Below are 11,743 nucleotides of genomic sequence, written 5' to 3'. Positions count from 1 at the left end.
CATTGATAAACATGAAAGAAACTCCTATGTCTCCATTCACAAAATTTCAGAGGCATTGGTGCTGTCATTCAGGAAATTTGAACGACAGGACTGAAGGCTGAAAGCTAATTGCATTATAGCTGGAGAAACGCAGCAGAAACCTGCATTCGAGGGTAGCAATAAATGCTCTGAGTGTATATAATATGAACAAAATAGCAGATTGCCATAAACAAGAAGTAATTTATTGAACGTCTTTCTCTTGGCATATTCACAGATTCTCCCTGATATTACCGTGGCACAGCTGAGTAACGGGGGGGCGGGGGGTGGGGGGGTTCCCCCAGCATCGCGAAGCAGCCGAGGTTGTGCCGGAGCGCGGCGGGGAGGCGCAGCCCGGGGCGGCCCCGGCGCCGCTGCGCCCCCGCTGCAGCAATTTCTGACCAATCCCGCCCGCCGAGGCGCTTCCTTCCCCCCTTCCCTCCTCCTGCTCCTCGCCTTCCCTCCTCCTCCTACCGCCCCTTGCCCTCCCTCCCTCTTTCTCCCCCCGGTAACCGTCTCTGCTGCCCCCCGCCCCCCCCCCCCCCCCCCGAGTCGGTCCCATTTCGTTCACCCGCCGGCGAGGAGGGTGAATCTGCCGAATGGCACCGGGGTGAGGCGGTGAGCTCCCGCCCCGGCTGCTGGTAAAAGCAGCCTGCGTTTTGAATACCTCCAGTGTTTGTTGCATCGACTGTTGTTTTTTATTTAAATGTGCTTTATTTATACTGTGGCTGCTGCCCGGGGGGGGGGGGGGGGGGGGGGGAACCACACAAAAACTCCCAAATGAAATAATAAAGAAACAAAAAAAATCCCAACCCCAAGAGGCAGCCGGGTCTCCAGCTTGCTCTGTTAGAAAATGGTGTTTTGATTCTGCTAACTTGACTGCTGAGAGCAACAGCCATCCTTGATTGATAAAAACTACTGTAAGGAGCCTGTGATCATTCATTAGAGCATTTCCCTCCTCATTCGCTCTGTCCTAGAAAATTTGACGCATGACTGCATGGTGCAGAAACAACGTTACAATTCTAACTAGGCTGATGTAGACAAACCCTTCTCTGCAGATAACATTTCTATGTAACACTTTAAGTTGTCGATTATTTCAAGCCTCTGCACTCTGCGTATGAACAATATTGGTCTCGATATGTGGGGAGGGATTTCAAATAGAAACCAAGTCCTTCCCCCTTCCTACAGCTGCTGCAGCTGCTTCTTGCCGTGGAACTTCCTCTGCCCGACTCAGTCTTCAGAACTGACCAGTAGTTAGTGAGAGAATCATGGAAATATCTATACAAACCAGGACACTGAGTAACTTGGAATCCCTGGGGAAAACAAACAAACAAAAAACACTTAAGTGACTAGGAGCTGGGGGGGGGGGGGAGTTTTTTGCTTGTTTGTTTTGTGGGATTGTTTGCTGGAGATTTTTTGACCTTATGAGAAAAACAAAACTGATCCTTAACAAGTGCATGTAATTGAATGGCAGCTGCCAGGACCAGGATCAGCGCAGAAGTCTGAGAAGAGATGAGAACTATTTAACACCAGGGTTAGGAAGTGCTCACAATTACGCAAGCAGCTGTGTTCTCCAGAATCCATTTCTACAGGAGACAGATGGCTCTGTCCTCACCTTTACACTCATCATCTGCTCTTCTCTATAATCCTGAAAAAGCCCATAGAGATAAGGAGTCCATTCTTAAGGAAACCACCTACAATATTTAGGCAGTTCTTCTGGCCTCAGTAACATTTTGGTTGGTAACTAACTCTGTAGTTAGATTGGACCACACTAAATTTGATAGATTTAGACACTGACTTTATTGACAGTAAAGAAGATAAGTAAGAGCTTCTTCAGCCAGTAGTTGTCTCTGTTCTGAAAGTGTCCTAGTATCCTTAGTAGGGAAGGCATTTTAGACCTTTAATCATCTCTATCACTTTTCTCAGAACTTTCTTTTCCAGTTCAACTACATCTTTTTTTTTTTTTTTTTATTATAGGCCTGAAATGTGTACAGTACTCCAGATGCAACTATTTCACACAACGTTAAAATGGTACAAAGATACAATATCCTCTGTTTTGCTCTCTGTTCATCTTCTGGTGATTCTTGACATACATACAAATTATTTTCACTTCTGACTATTGAAGAACCTATTTATTTAGTTAATGATTTGTTGTTTTCTGTAGTGGGAGGATTTTTTCATTAAGATCAACCTGGAGGGGACAGTGAGGGTGGAAGATGGTAGTGAGACAGTTCTGAAGACTGTGTCAGGGATCAGGGGCAGGAAGACTGGCAGTGAAGTTGAAAACTATGGGGGGGGAGGGAATAAATGAGAAAGTTGACATTTATTTTCATTTAATGACATCCAAAATGCCTAAACTTGGAGAGCCCAAGATGTGTATGCTGTAAAGGTCATGGCAAGACCACTGTTGCAGGTCAGGCGAATAGAGATTTAGTTTATCACCCACTATGATCTGGAAGTCCAAGTCCACATGTCTCTAGAAACAGCAATTTCCCATTAGCTGCTAGTCCTGAGCACTGGCTCCGTATGTACAGACTGCTAACTGCTGAAGGACCTTGCAGCCGCATCAGAGCACCTCTAATGCTTTTTTAGGTGCAGGGAGTCCAACAGAAAATTTCCTATTGGATGCTTGCATGTGTTTGTGTATGCATGCACATAGCACACTCTGGAGGTGTGAAAGGACAGAATCATACAGAACAGTAGCAGATTGAATAATCATTATCAAGATAATGCTAATAAGATCAATATTTATTTCCTATTTTTCAAAGTCTAGTAATTAAATAGCTCTTTACCTTGTAATTTACTATGTGGGTTTTGGGGTTTGTTTGGTTTTTTTGCTTTCAGTCCCAGTGATCCCTCATCCATCTCTCTGAATTTGGGGATAACCAGCATGAGCAACTGGGGGTAACTGCATAAACACACCAATGCATGAAAAGGTAGCACTTTTAAGCATCATGTTAATAAATATATACATTACTTTAGTGAGGTTTATAAAGCTCTGTCAGAGACAGACCCCACTGTTCCTGGGGTAGGAGCTGCCATGATCCACGCTGCACAAGGATTTCCAGCTTCCATCTGAAGGAAAGTGACTTTGAATCCACCACCGGTGTCCTAGAGCACACCGTTGCAAGTAGAACCCAGGGGCAAATGCACACTCCAGAAGAAAATCTGCTGTGCCCTGGGGCAGACAGAGCCATGGGGAGCAGCCAGTGCAGGTGCCAGGTCCATCAAGTTAGTCCAGGTGAATGAGAATGGAAACTAGGGTTGAGCTGACCAAAACTCAGGCAGCCTGGCAGTAATATCAGGGCATATTGAGCTGCCATGTGCAAAACATGGGATTTCTTTTTGCATTGAGGGGATAACTACCAGCCATGCTGATGGGCCTGTCTTCAGTTTCCTTGCAGATGACCTGTGCAGAGGTGTAAGTTGATGGTCTGGGCAGAGATTGACAGCTTGGAGTCTCCATATGAGTACGATGCACAGAGCATTAATTTTGCTTGTGCTTCAGTTAACAAATTGTGATGCAACTTACAACAACAATTTCTTTATTTTCATTGAATTAGACAACTTCTGTAATATTTTCATCATGTTGATTGTTACTGTAGGCAAAAATACATCTCCATGTTTACCTGGACTTCTACATTTCCTGTGATTATGCTCTGAGAACACTTATTTTCCTGAAAATGTAATGCAGTTTTATTCCTTTCCCTCACAAATTTCTCACACAAGTAAAATGGCACATTTATTACAAGCAGCCGCTTTAGGAGGTGAAGCAAATCTGTATCTCCAAATTGTTACATTTCTATCAGAACACTTTTGGTTGATTTAAACACACCACCGAGACTTTGTAGGTTGATATTAATTCCCCTAATGAACTGAAAATACATGTGCTGGCAGATCTGAGAGATCAGCTCCTTCAGATAAGATAACTAAACAGTTTTCCTCAAAACCCCAAAGAAAAGTACGTCACTGAAAACAAATTTTGAAATTCACGTTATTCAACGGCCTCCTCAAGGGAATGGTTGTCTTTTTGTAAGGTCAGGAGCATTAGCAGGAATGGCTGACTGAAAGCTGATGACGACGGGAAGAGGAGCTCTACGATCTGCTGTGACATACCTAGGTGGGAAGAGGAGCAGGGTCTCTTCCTCACTCCTTCCTGCCCTTACCTAACCTGCTCCTTCAGTCCAGTGTCCCCTGGCTGCCTTCACACATCATGGGAGACAACTCAAGGCTCTTCCAACTTTGGTGCCTGATCAGGAAGAGGAAAACAGAACTCCTCACCCTTCCTATACTGTCTTGATTAATGGAAAAAGCTGAATTGTGGAAAAAAATACATATATATATATATAAACGGGTAGTTCACATACTCACTTGTTGGTTCTCAGTTATAAAATCAATGTGGATGAACACCGGCTATAAAACAGGAGACCAAGATGTCATATTAGGAAATTAAATGTTACTCCAGTATTCAGCAAATGCAGATTGCTCAGAGCTCGTTCCTTCTTTTCCAGAACATCGAAAGGTTTGAGCCCCTGTAAACAGGCTGTATGCCTTCCTTTTGGTTTAGTTTTGTCTATTTTCAGGAGTGCCCCAACACGTCTATAATACATACACTGTTATTTTATGCCTACAGCTGCCAGTGAAAAGTTCAGAAAGATACCACACACACACATTATGCTAAAATATAAACAAGAAAATTAAACTGTTATTTGGTGTGGAAAAAATAAAATTGGGTAACCATAATTTGACTTCACCAACCATCACATATAGAATAACATTTCCTCAAATAACCCAAACACACTGTAATACAGCAATAAATACCACAAAACAGAGATCCAGTGAACAAAAAAGAAGCAAAAGGATGCTAAAAGAGATTGCAAATTTTTGACAAAGTGCCAACCAACACTAGGCATGGGAGGTGAACAGGGCAGCTTGCAAGGCAGAATACCTCTTCTCACTGAACCACATAAATAGAATTAAATTGTTTAAGTGGAAAATATACAAGAATATTAACTTAACACCTACACAATTTGCAGTCATTAGGTGAAATAAAAGCAAAGCCATAGAAAAGATGTGCAGAAAATTACATTATTAAAAACAAATGTGCCAGATGAGAAGGGAAAAGTAGTTCTTTCACTACTCCTGAAAAGAACAAAAGAGATCCTTTGAATTTAGACAAATAGAGGGAAAACCACACTAGTCACTGCCACAGAAAAGGTGTATGCTATTAAATACTAAGAGAATAGGCAGTGAAGAATACACTTTATAATTTTGCAGAAGATTTACTGAGCTCTCTATTGTAGTCTATTCATGCTGTAACACAGAAATGGGGGAGGAAAAAAGCCTGCATTTTAAATTTTTTAACAAACAGTAAGTGAACTGATAGTGTGCAAAGACACAGCGATTCTAATATAAACTGAGAAGCTTCATCTGTGCCAACATCAGCAATAAGGTTGATATGCAAAGATAAACATTTCTTTGCTATTTCTGTAGAACTAAATCAGATGATATTAATAAAGCCATATATAAACACCACAAAGCTGAATATCTACATATAACAATACTTTTCAGAATGGTGGCCAAACATATGCTGAATTAAATAAAATACATACTAGAAGGCTACAAAGAGAAAGAAAAAAAAAACAAACAAACCAAAACACACACACCCAGAAAAAAAAAAAATTCTTCCAAGAACAGGGACGATAAAGGACAAGCAACAACAACAAAAAAAAAGAATACGAGCTGAAAGGGAAAGGGCTGTGTAATTACGAAGCAAAGATTTTTAACGATCAGGAAACGTTATGGTAACGGGGACCCATTAGGAAACATGGAAAAGACGAAGAGGTTCAAAGAAAATGACAAATATCTGAACGGAACACGAAAAATAAAACCTGTGTATTGCACGCAGATACAATTAAACAGTGGAAAACTCCTGAAAAGACAGTAAACAGCGAATATTTGGAAAAATATTTATTTGTTGAGCCTTCCAGAACAAAGTTAAAATACCCTCATATATATACCCAAAGTAAATTAAAAAACGAACTCAGACAACGAACATAAAACAGTCTGTGTACGCTCGCGGGGTCTGAGGGGTTTATAAACCGGTGCTGCCTCCAGGAGTCACCGCAGAAGCTCCCGCAGGGTAGAATCGTGGGGCGACAGACCAGGGGCAAAATCCAACAGCTTCTCCAAAAATGAAGGAGCTGCCACCCAGCAGCCCGGAACCGTTCAAAACCCCCAAGTTATTCCTAAAAGCAAGGACTGTACTATGGGGAACAGTCCGCCAGAGTGACTTACCCCACGTTAAAAAAACCCAAACAACTCACCAGAACCCCGCAACCGCGGCCTGCGGGTCCCCCCCAGACCCGTCCCGGCCCTTTGTTGGAGCGCAGCGAAATGGCGGCGGGGCGGGGCGGGGCGGGGCGGGGCGGCCCCGCGCGGGCGGGGGGGCGGGAGGGCGGGAAGCGGCGCTCCCGGCCCCGCCGCCCCATTGGCTGGATTTTGCTGCAGACCCGCGGCCGCGCGGGGCCCGGCTCCCCCCCCCGGCACCGAGCGCCGCAGCGGCGGGAAACGGGACACCGGGCCGTGCGCGCCGGGAAGGACGGTCTGGGGGCAGGCGTCGGTGTGTGCGCGCGTGCGCGTGCGCCCCGGCCGCCCGGGGATCTGCTCCCGCGGCGCCCAGCCCGAGCCGGCGGCGGGGCCGGCGGTCTGCCGGGGCCGCGCCCGTGCTCCCGCCCCGGCCGCCCGTCAGGGGCGATACCGCGGACGTCCCTGCCCGCAGGGGGACGGGCAGGGGAAGAGCCCGCCCTTGCCCTGCCCCCGCCGCAGTCCTCAATCAGGTCGGACCGCCGGCAATATAGGGAGGCGCTGGCGGCCGTTCCCGCCACAGACTGCTTGGGTGGAGCGAGTTGCGGTCATGTCTGGCAGAGGCAAGGGCGGGAAGGGGCTCGGCAAGGGGGGCGCCAAGCGGCACCGCAAGGTGCTGCGCGACAACATCCAGGGCATCACCAAGCCGGCCATCCGCCGCCTGGCTCGGCGCGGCGGCGTGAAGCGCATCTCGGGGCTCATCTACGAGGAGACGCGCGGCGTGCTGAAGGTCTTCCTGGAGAACGTGATCCGCGACGCCGTCACCTACACGGAGCACGCCAAGAGGAAGACGGTCACGGCCATGGACGTGGTCTACGCCCTCAAGCGCCAGGGACGCACCCTCTACGGCTTCGGCGGCTAAACTCGATTCCTGGGATAGCTCACGCTTTTAGAACACAAAGGCTCTTTTCAGAGCCACCCACAAATATCGGCAGAGGAGCTTTTATCGCTGTTTACCACTATGCCTTGCCTTAGAGTTGTGGTAGAACTGGGTGAGAGCCGTGGGGTGCGGGGGTCGGGCTCTCGCTGCCTCCGCCCGTAGCTCCCGCCGTGATTTTGCCAACCCTCACGGCCTGAAGCAACCAACAGGCGGGTTTGAAACGGGTGAGACGGAGAACGTGTCTCAATCGCTCTCCCTAGGAAGAATACCGGGGGATCGGGCGTAGCTCTCGGGGCCCTCTGGGCTTGAGCGAAATACGTTTCGGTTCCAGCACACTCGTCCGTTCTTCCTCCTCGCCCATCCTAGTTTCCCCCGCTTTCCCCGGTCACTGGCGGGCGAGAAAACCCCAACGACGGGGCCGAGGGCGACCGCGACAGCCGCTGCCCGGCCACACGGCTCAGAGCAGCCACCTCAAACGGGAAGCTCACGAAATGGCGGCGCGCTCCTCTCGGCCCGTCGGGGGGCGGGACGAAGCGGGAAAGCGTGGGGAGGGGAAACAGCCAAGAGCACCACCCGTAGCGCCCCAGGGACCGCGGCGAAAGAGGCTGCGAGCCCCGGGCCAAAGCGCCCTCCCTTACTCCCATCCTGCTGCTGCAAGGCAGCCGGTTCTCTCAAGCGCCGCTGTCGACCCCCTTTCTCTCCTGCTCCTCCCACCCTGCGCCGGTGCCTTCAGGCGGGGAACCCCACGAACCTCCCCCGCCCGTCACCGCATCAGCCGCTGCCCCCAACTACCCGGCACCGGCTCCCCGCGCCCGCTCCAAAGCAGAGACGACAGCTCTCTCCGGTGGCCACATGGTGGCTCTTAAAAGAGCCTTTGGGTTTGGCGGTGGCGGGGGGTGAGCCTCAGGCGCGCTCGCCGCGGATGCGCCGGGCCAGCTGGATGTCCTTGGGCATGATGGTGACGCGCTTGGCGTGGATGGCGCAGAGGTTGGTGTCCTCGAAGAGCCCGACCAGGTAGGCCTCGCTCGCCTCCTGCAGCGCCATGACGGCCGAGCTCTGGAAGCGCAGGTCGGTCTTGAAGTCCTGCGCGATCTCGCGCACCAGCCGCTGGAAGGGCAGCTTGCGGATGAGCAGCTCCGTCGACTTCTGGTAGCGCCGGATCTCGCGCAGCGCCACCGTGCCGGGCCGGTACCGGTGCGGCTTCTTCACGCCGCCCGTGGCCGGCGCGCTCTTGCGGGCCGCCTTGGTGGCCAGCTGCTTGCGGGGCGCCTTCCCGCCCGTCGACTTACGCGCCGTCTGCTTCGTGCGCGCCATCGATACACGTCCTCTCTGCTACAAAGAAGCAGGACCGCAATAACAACCTGTAGAGAGAGCCCGGCCCGACCACCTTCTTATAGCCGAGCGCTGCTTCTTCATTGGCTACTGGAAAGGGCCGATCTCATTGGGCCAATTTGAAAATCCCGCGTTAACTCCCTCTATGCTGGTCTCTGCTCTTCATTATTTAATTCTCAGGCTTGATCTTTTCGCCTTCCATTGTTTCACAAACGGTTTTTCTTATTTTTAACGATCTGTCTTTATTAATTGTGCCCTTCCTGAGATTTACACTTCTCATACAATCCGCAAAATTACTCTGCTAAAAATGACGTGTAAACATAAATATATTCCCGAGGTTTATGAAAAAGATATTTTTTATTATTATTTCAGCTTTTTTTAGCAAAATCAAAGTATATACAATGCAGGTTCATTATATTTTCTCGTTCTTAATTACTGAAGGAACTGTTTCCCCGGGAAACTACTTCTTTATTTGCAAACTAGAACTAAAACTCTCATAGCACTGCGATTTCTTGCATCTAAATTCTTATACGTTACCGCATGATATATTAAAATATCGTACCCAGAAAGTACAAATCGAGTTTCAAACTACTCAGAAATAAAAGCAGGAGATGTAAATACAAGAACAATAAAACTTCAAGAGCCAGTCGGCATCCTCTGAAAAGCAAAGGGACGACTCAATCTCTTTGGGGCGGGATCGGGCCCAGGCGCCTCAGCTACAGCGGGACGTGTGGGGCGTTCGAATTACCCAATTAAAGTCTCCGCTTTCTCGACTAATCAGAGCGGGGAAGGCGGGACCGCCACATACTATAAATAACAGTCGCAAGGGTGATCGGTTTATTCTTGTAGAAGCAGCGGGTTGCTATGGCGCGCACGAAGCAGACGGCGCGTAAGTCGACGGGCGGGAAGGCGCCCCGCAAGCAGCTGGCCACCAAGGCGGCCCGCAAGAGCGCGCCGGCCACGGGCGGCGTGAAGAAGCCGCACCGGTACCGGCCCGGCACGGTGGCGCTGCGCGAGATCCGGCGCTACCAGAAGTCGACGGAGCTGCTCATCCGCAAGCTGCCCTTCCAGCGGCTGGTGCGCGAGATCGCGCAGGACTTCAAGACCGACCTGCGCTTCCAGAGCTCGGCCGTCATGGCGCTGCAGGAGGCGAGCGAGGCCTACCTGGTCGGGCTCTTCGAGGACACCAACCTCTGCGCCATCCACGCCAAGCGCGTCACCATCATGCCCAAGGACATCCAGCTGGCCCGGCGCATCCGCGGCGAGCGCGCCTGAGGCTCACCCCCCGCCACCGCCAAACCCAAAGGCTCTTTTAAGAGCCACCATGTGGCCACCGGAGAGAGCTGTCGTCTCTGCTTTGGAGCGGGCGCGGGGAGCCGGTGCCGGGTAGTTGGGGGCAGCGGCTGATGCGGTGACGGGCGGGGGAGGTTCGTGGGGTTCCCCGCCTGAAGGCACCGGCGCAGGGTGGGAGGAGCAGGAGAGAAAGGGGGTCGACAGCGGCGCTTGAGAGAACCGGCTGCCTTGCAGCAGCAGGATGGGAGTAAGGGAGGGCGCTTTGGCCCGGGGCTCGCAGCCTCTTTCGCCGCGGTCCCTGGGGCGCTACGGGTGGTGCTCTTGGCTGTTTCCCCTCCCCACGCTTTCCCGCTTCGTCCCGCCCCCCGACGGGCCGAGAGGAGCGCGCCGCCATTTCGTGAGCTTCCCGTTTGAGGTGGCTGCTCTGAGCCGTGTGGCCGGGCAGCGGCTGTCGCGGTCGCCCTCGGCCCCGTCGTTGGGGTTTTCTCGCCCGCCAGTGACCGGGGAAAGCGGGGGAAACTAGGATGGGCGAGGAGGAAGAACGGACGAGTGTGCTGGAACCGAAACGTATTTCGCTCAAGCCCAGAGGGCCCCGAGAGCTACGCCCGATCCCCCGGTATTCTTCCTAGGGAGAGCGATTGAGACACGTTCTCCGTCTCACCCGTTTCAAACCCGCCTGTTGGTTGCTTCAGGCCGTGAGGGTTGGCAAAATCACGGCGGGAGCTACGGGCGGAGGCAGCGAGAGCCCGACCCCCGCACCCCACGGCTCTCACCCAGTTCTACCACAACTCTAAGGCAAGGCATAGTGGTAAACAGCGATAAAAGCTCCTCTGCCGATATTTGTGGGTGGCTCTGAAAAGAGCCTTTGTGTTCTAAAAGCGTGAGCTATCCCAGGAATCGAGTTTAGCCGCCGAAGCCGTAGAGGGTGCGTCCCTGGCGCTTGAGGGCGTAGACCACGTCCATGGCCGTGACCGTCTTCCTCTTGGCGTGCTCCGTGTAGGTGACGGCGTCGCGGATCACGTTCTCCAGGAAGACCTTCAGCACGCCGCGCGTCTCCTCGTAGATGAGCCCCGAGATGCGCTTCACGCCGCCGCGCCGAGCCAGGCGGCGGATGGCCGGCTTGGTGATGCCCTGGATGTTGTCGCGCAGCACCTTGCGGTGCCGCTTGGCGCCCCCCTTGCCGAGCCCCTTCCCGCCCTTGCCTCTGCCAGACATGACCGCAACTCGCTCCACCCAAGCAGTCTGTGGCGGGAACGGCCGCCAGCGCCTCCCTATATTGCCGGCGGTCCGACCTGATTGAGGACTGCGGCGGGGGCAGGGCAAGGGCGGGCTCTTCCCCTGCCCGTCCCCCTGCGGGCAGGGACGTCCGCGGTATCGCCCCTGACGGGCGGCCGGGGCGGGAGCACGGGCGCGGCCCCGGCAGACCGCCGGCCCCGCCGCCGGCTCGGGCTGGGCGCCGCGGGAGCAGATCCCCGGGCGGCCGGGGCGCACGCGCACGCGCGCACACACCGACGCCTGCCCCCAGACCGTCCTTCCCGGCGCGCACGGCCCGGTGTCCCGTTTCCCGCCGCTGCGGCGCTCGGTGCCGGGGGGGGGAGCCGGGCCCCGCGCGGCCGCGGGTCTGCAGCAAAATCCAGCCAATGGGGCGGCGGGGCCGGGAGCGCCGCTTCCCGCCCTCCCGCCCCCCCGCCCGCGCGGGGCCGCCCCGCCCCGCCCCGCCCCGCCCCGCCGCCATTTCGCTGCGCTCCAACAAAGGGCCGGGACGGGTCTGGGGGGGACCCGGGCGAGGCTGGCAGTCTCTGTGCTCGAGTCAGTCCACTGCTTTATAACGGCTGCTTAATATCGTTATTAATATCT

At 52.7% G+C, this 11,743-nt stretch overlaps 3 protein-coding genes and 1 long non-coding RNA gene across 4 annotated transcripts; 1 reads left to right on the top strand and 3 right to left on the bottom strand.

The window, feature by feature from the left end:
* Positions 1–5,972: 5,972 nt before the first annotated feature.
* Positions 5,973–6,940, bottom strand: LOC135313509 (uncharacterized). The gene is made up of 2 exons (XR_010373141.1): positions 6,342–6,940; positions 5,973–6,263 (listed from the first exon to the last, which is right to left on the bottom strand). It is a non-coding gene; the product is annotated as an uncharacterized LOC135313509 (long non-coding RNA).
* On the top strand, positions 6,914–9,883 carry LOC104039809 (histone H3). Its single transcript, XM_064452721.1, is given in 2 exon segments — positions 6,914–7,217; positions 9,414–9,883. Coding segments are annotated over 2 exon segments (741 nt in total). The 5' UTR covers positions 6,914–6,931; the 3' UTR covers positions 9,869–9,883.
* On the bottom strand, positions 8,145–8,599 carry LOC135313455 (histone H3). Its single transcript, XM_064452398.1, has one exon. The coding sequence runs from the start codon at positions 8,573–8,575 to the stop codon at positions 8,165–8,167; it is 411 nt and encodes a 136-aa protein (XP_064308468.1). The 5' UTR covers positions 8,576–8,599; the 3' UTR covers positions 8,145–8,164.
* Positions 9,884–10,707: 824 nt separating the features above from the next.
* On the bottom strand, positions 10,708–11,116 carry LOC135313496 (histone H4). Its single transcript, XM_064452633.1, has one exon. The coding sequence runs from the start codon at positions 11,099–11,101 to the stop codon at positions 10,790–10,792; it is 312 nt and encodes a 103-aa protein (XP_064308703.1). The 5' UTR covers positions 11,102–11,116; the 3' UTR covers positions 10,708–10,789.
* Positions 11,117–11,743: the final 627 nt, after the last annotated feature.

Source organism: Phalacrocorax carbo, chromosome 1, assembly GCF_963921805.1.
Source record: "Phalacrocorax carbo chromosome 1, bPhaCar2.1, whole genome shotgun sequence".
NCBI classification, from domain to species: Eukaryota; Metazoa; Chordata; class Aves; order Suliformes; family Phalacrocoracidae; genus Phalacrocorax; species Phalacrocorax carbo.
The sequence above is the reverse complement of the archived record's forward strand: the minus strand, read 5'-3'. Positions and strand labels throughout refer to the sequence as shown.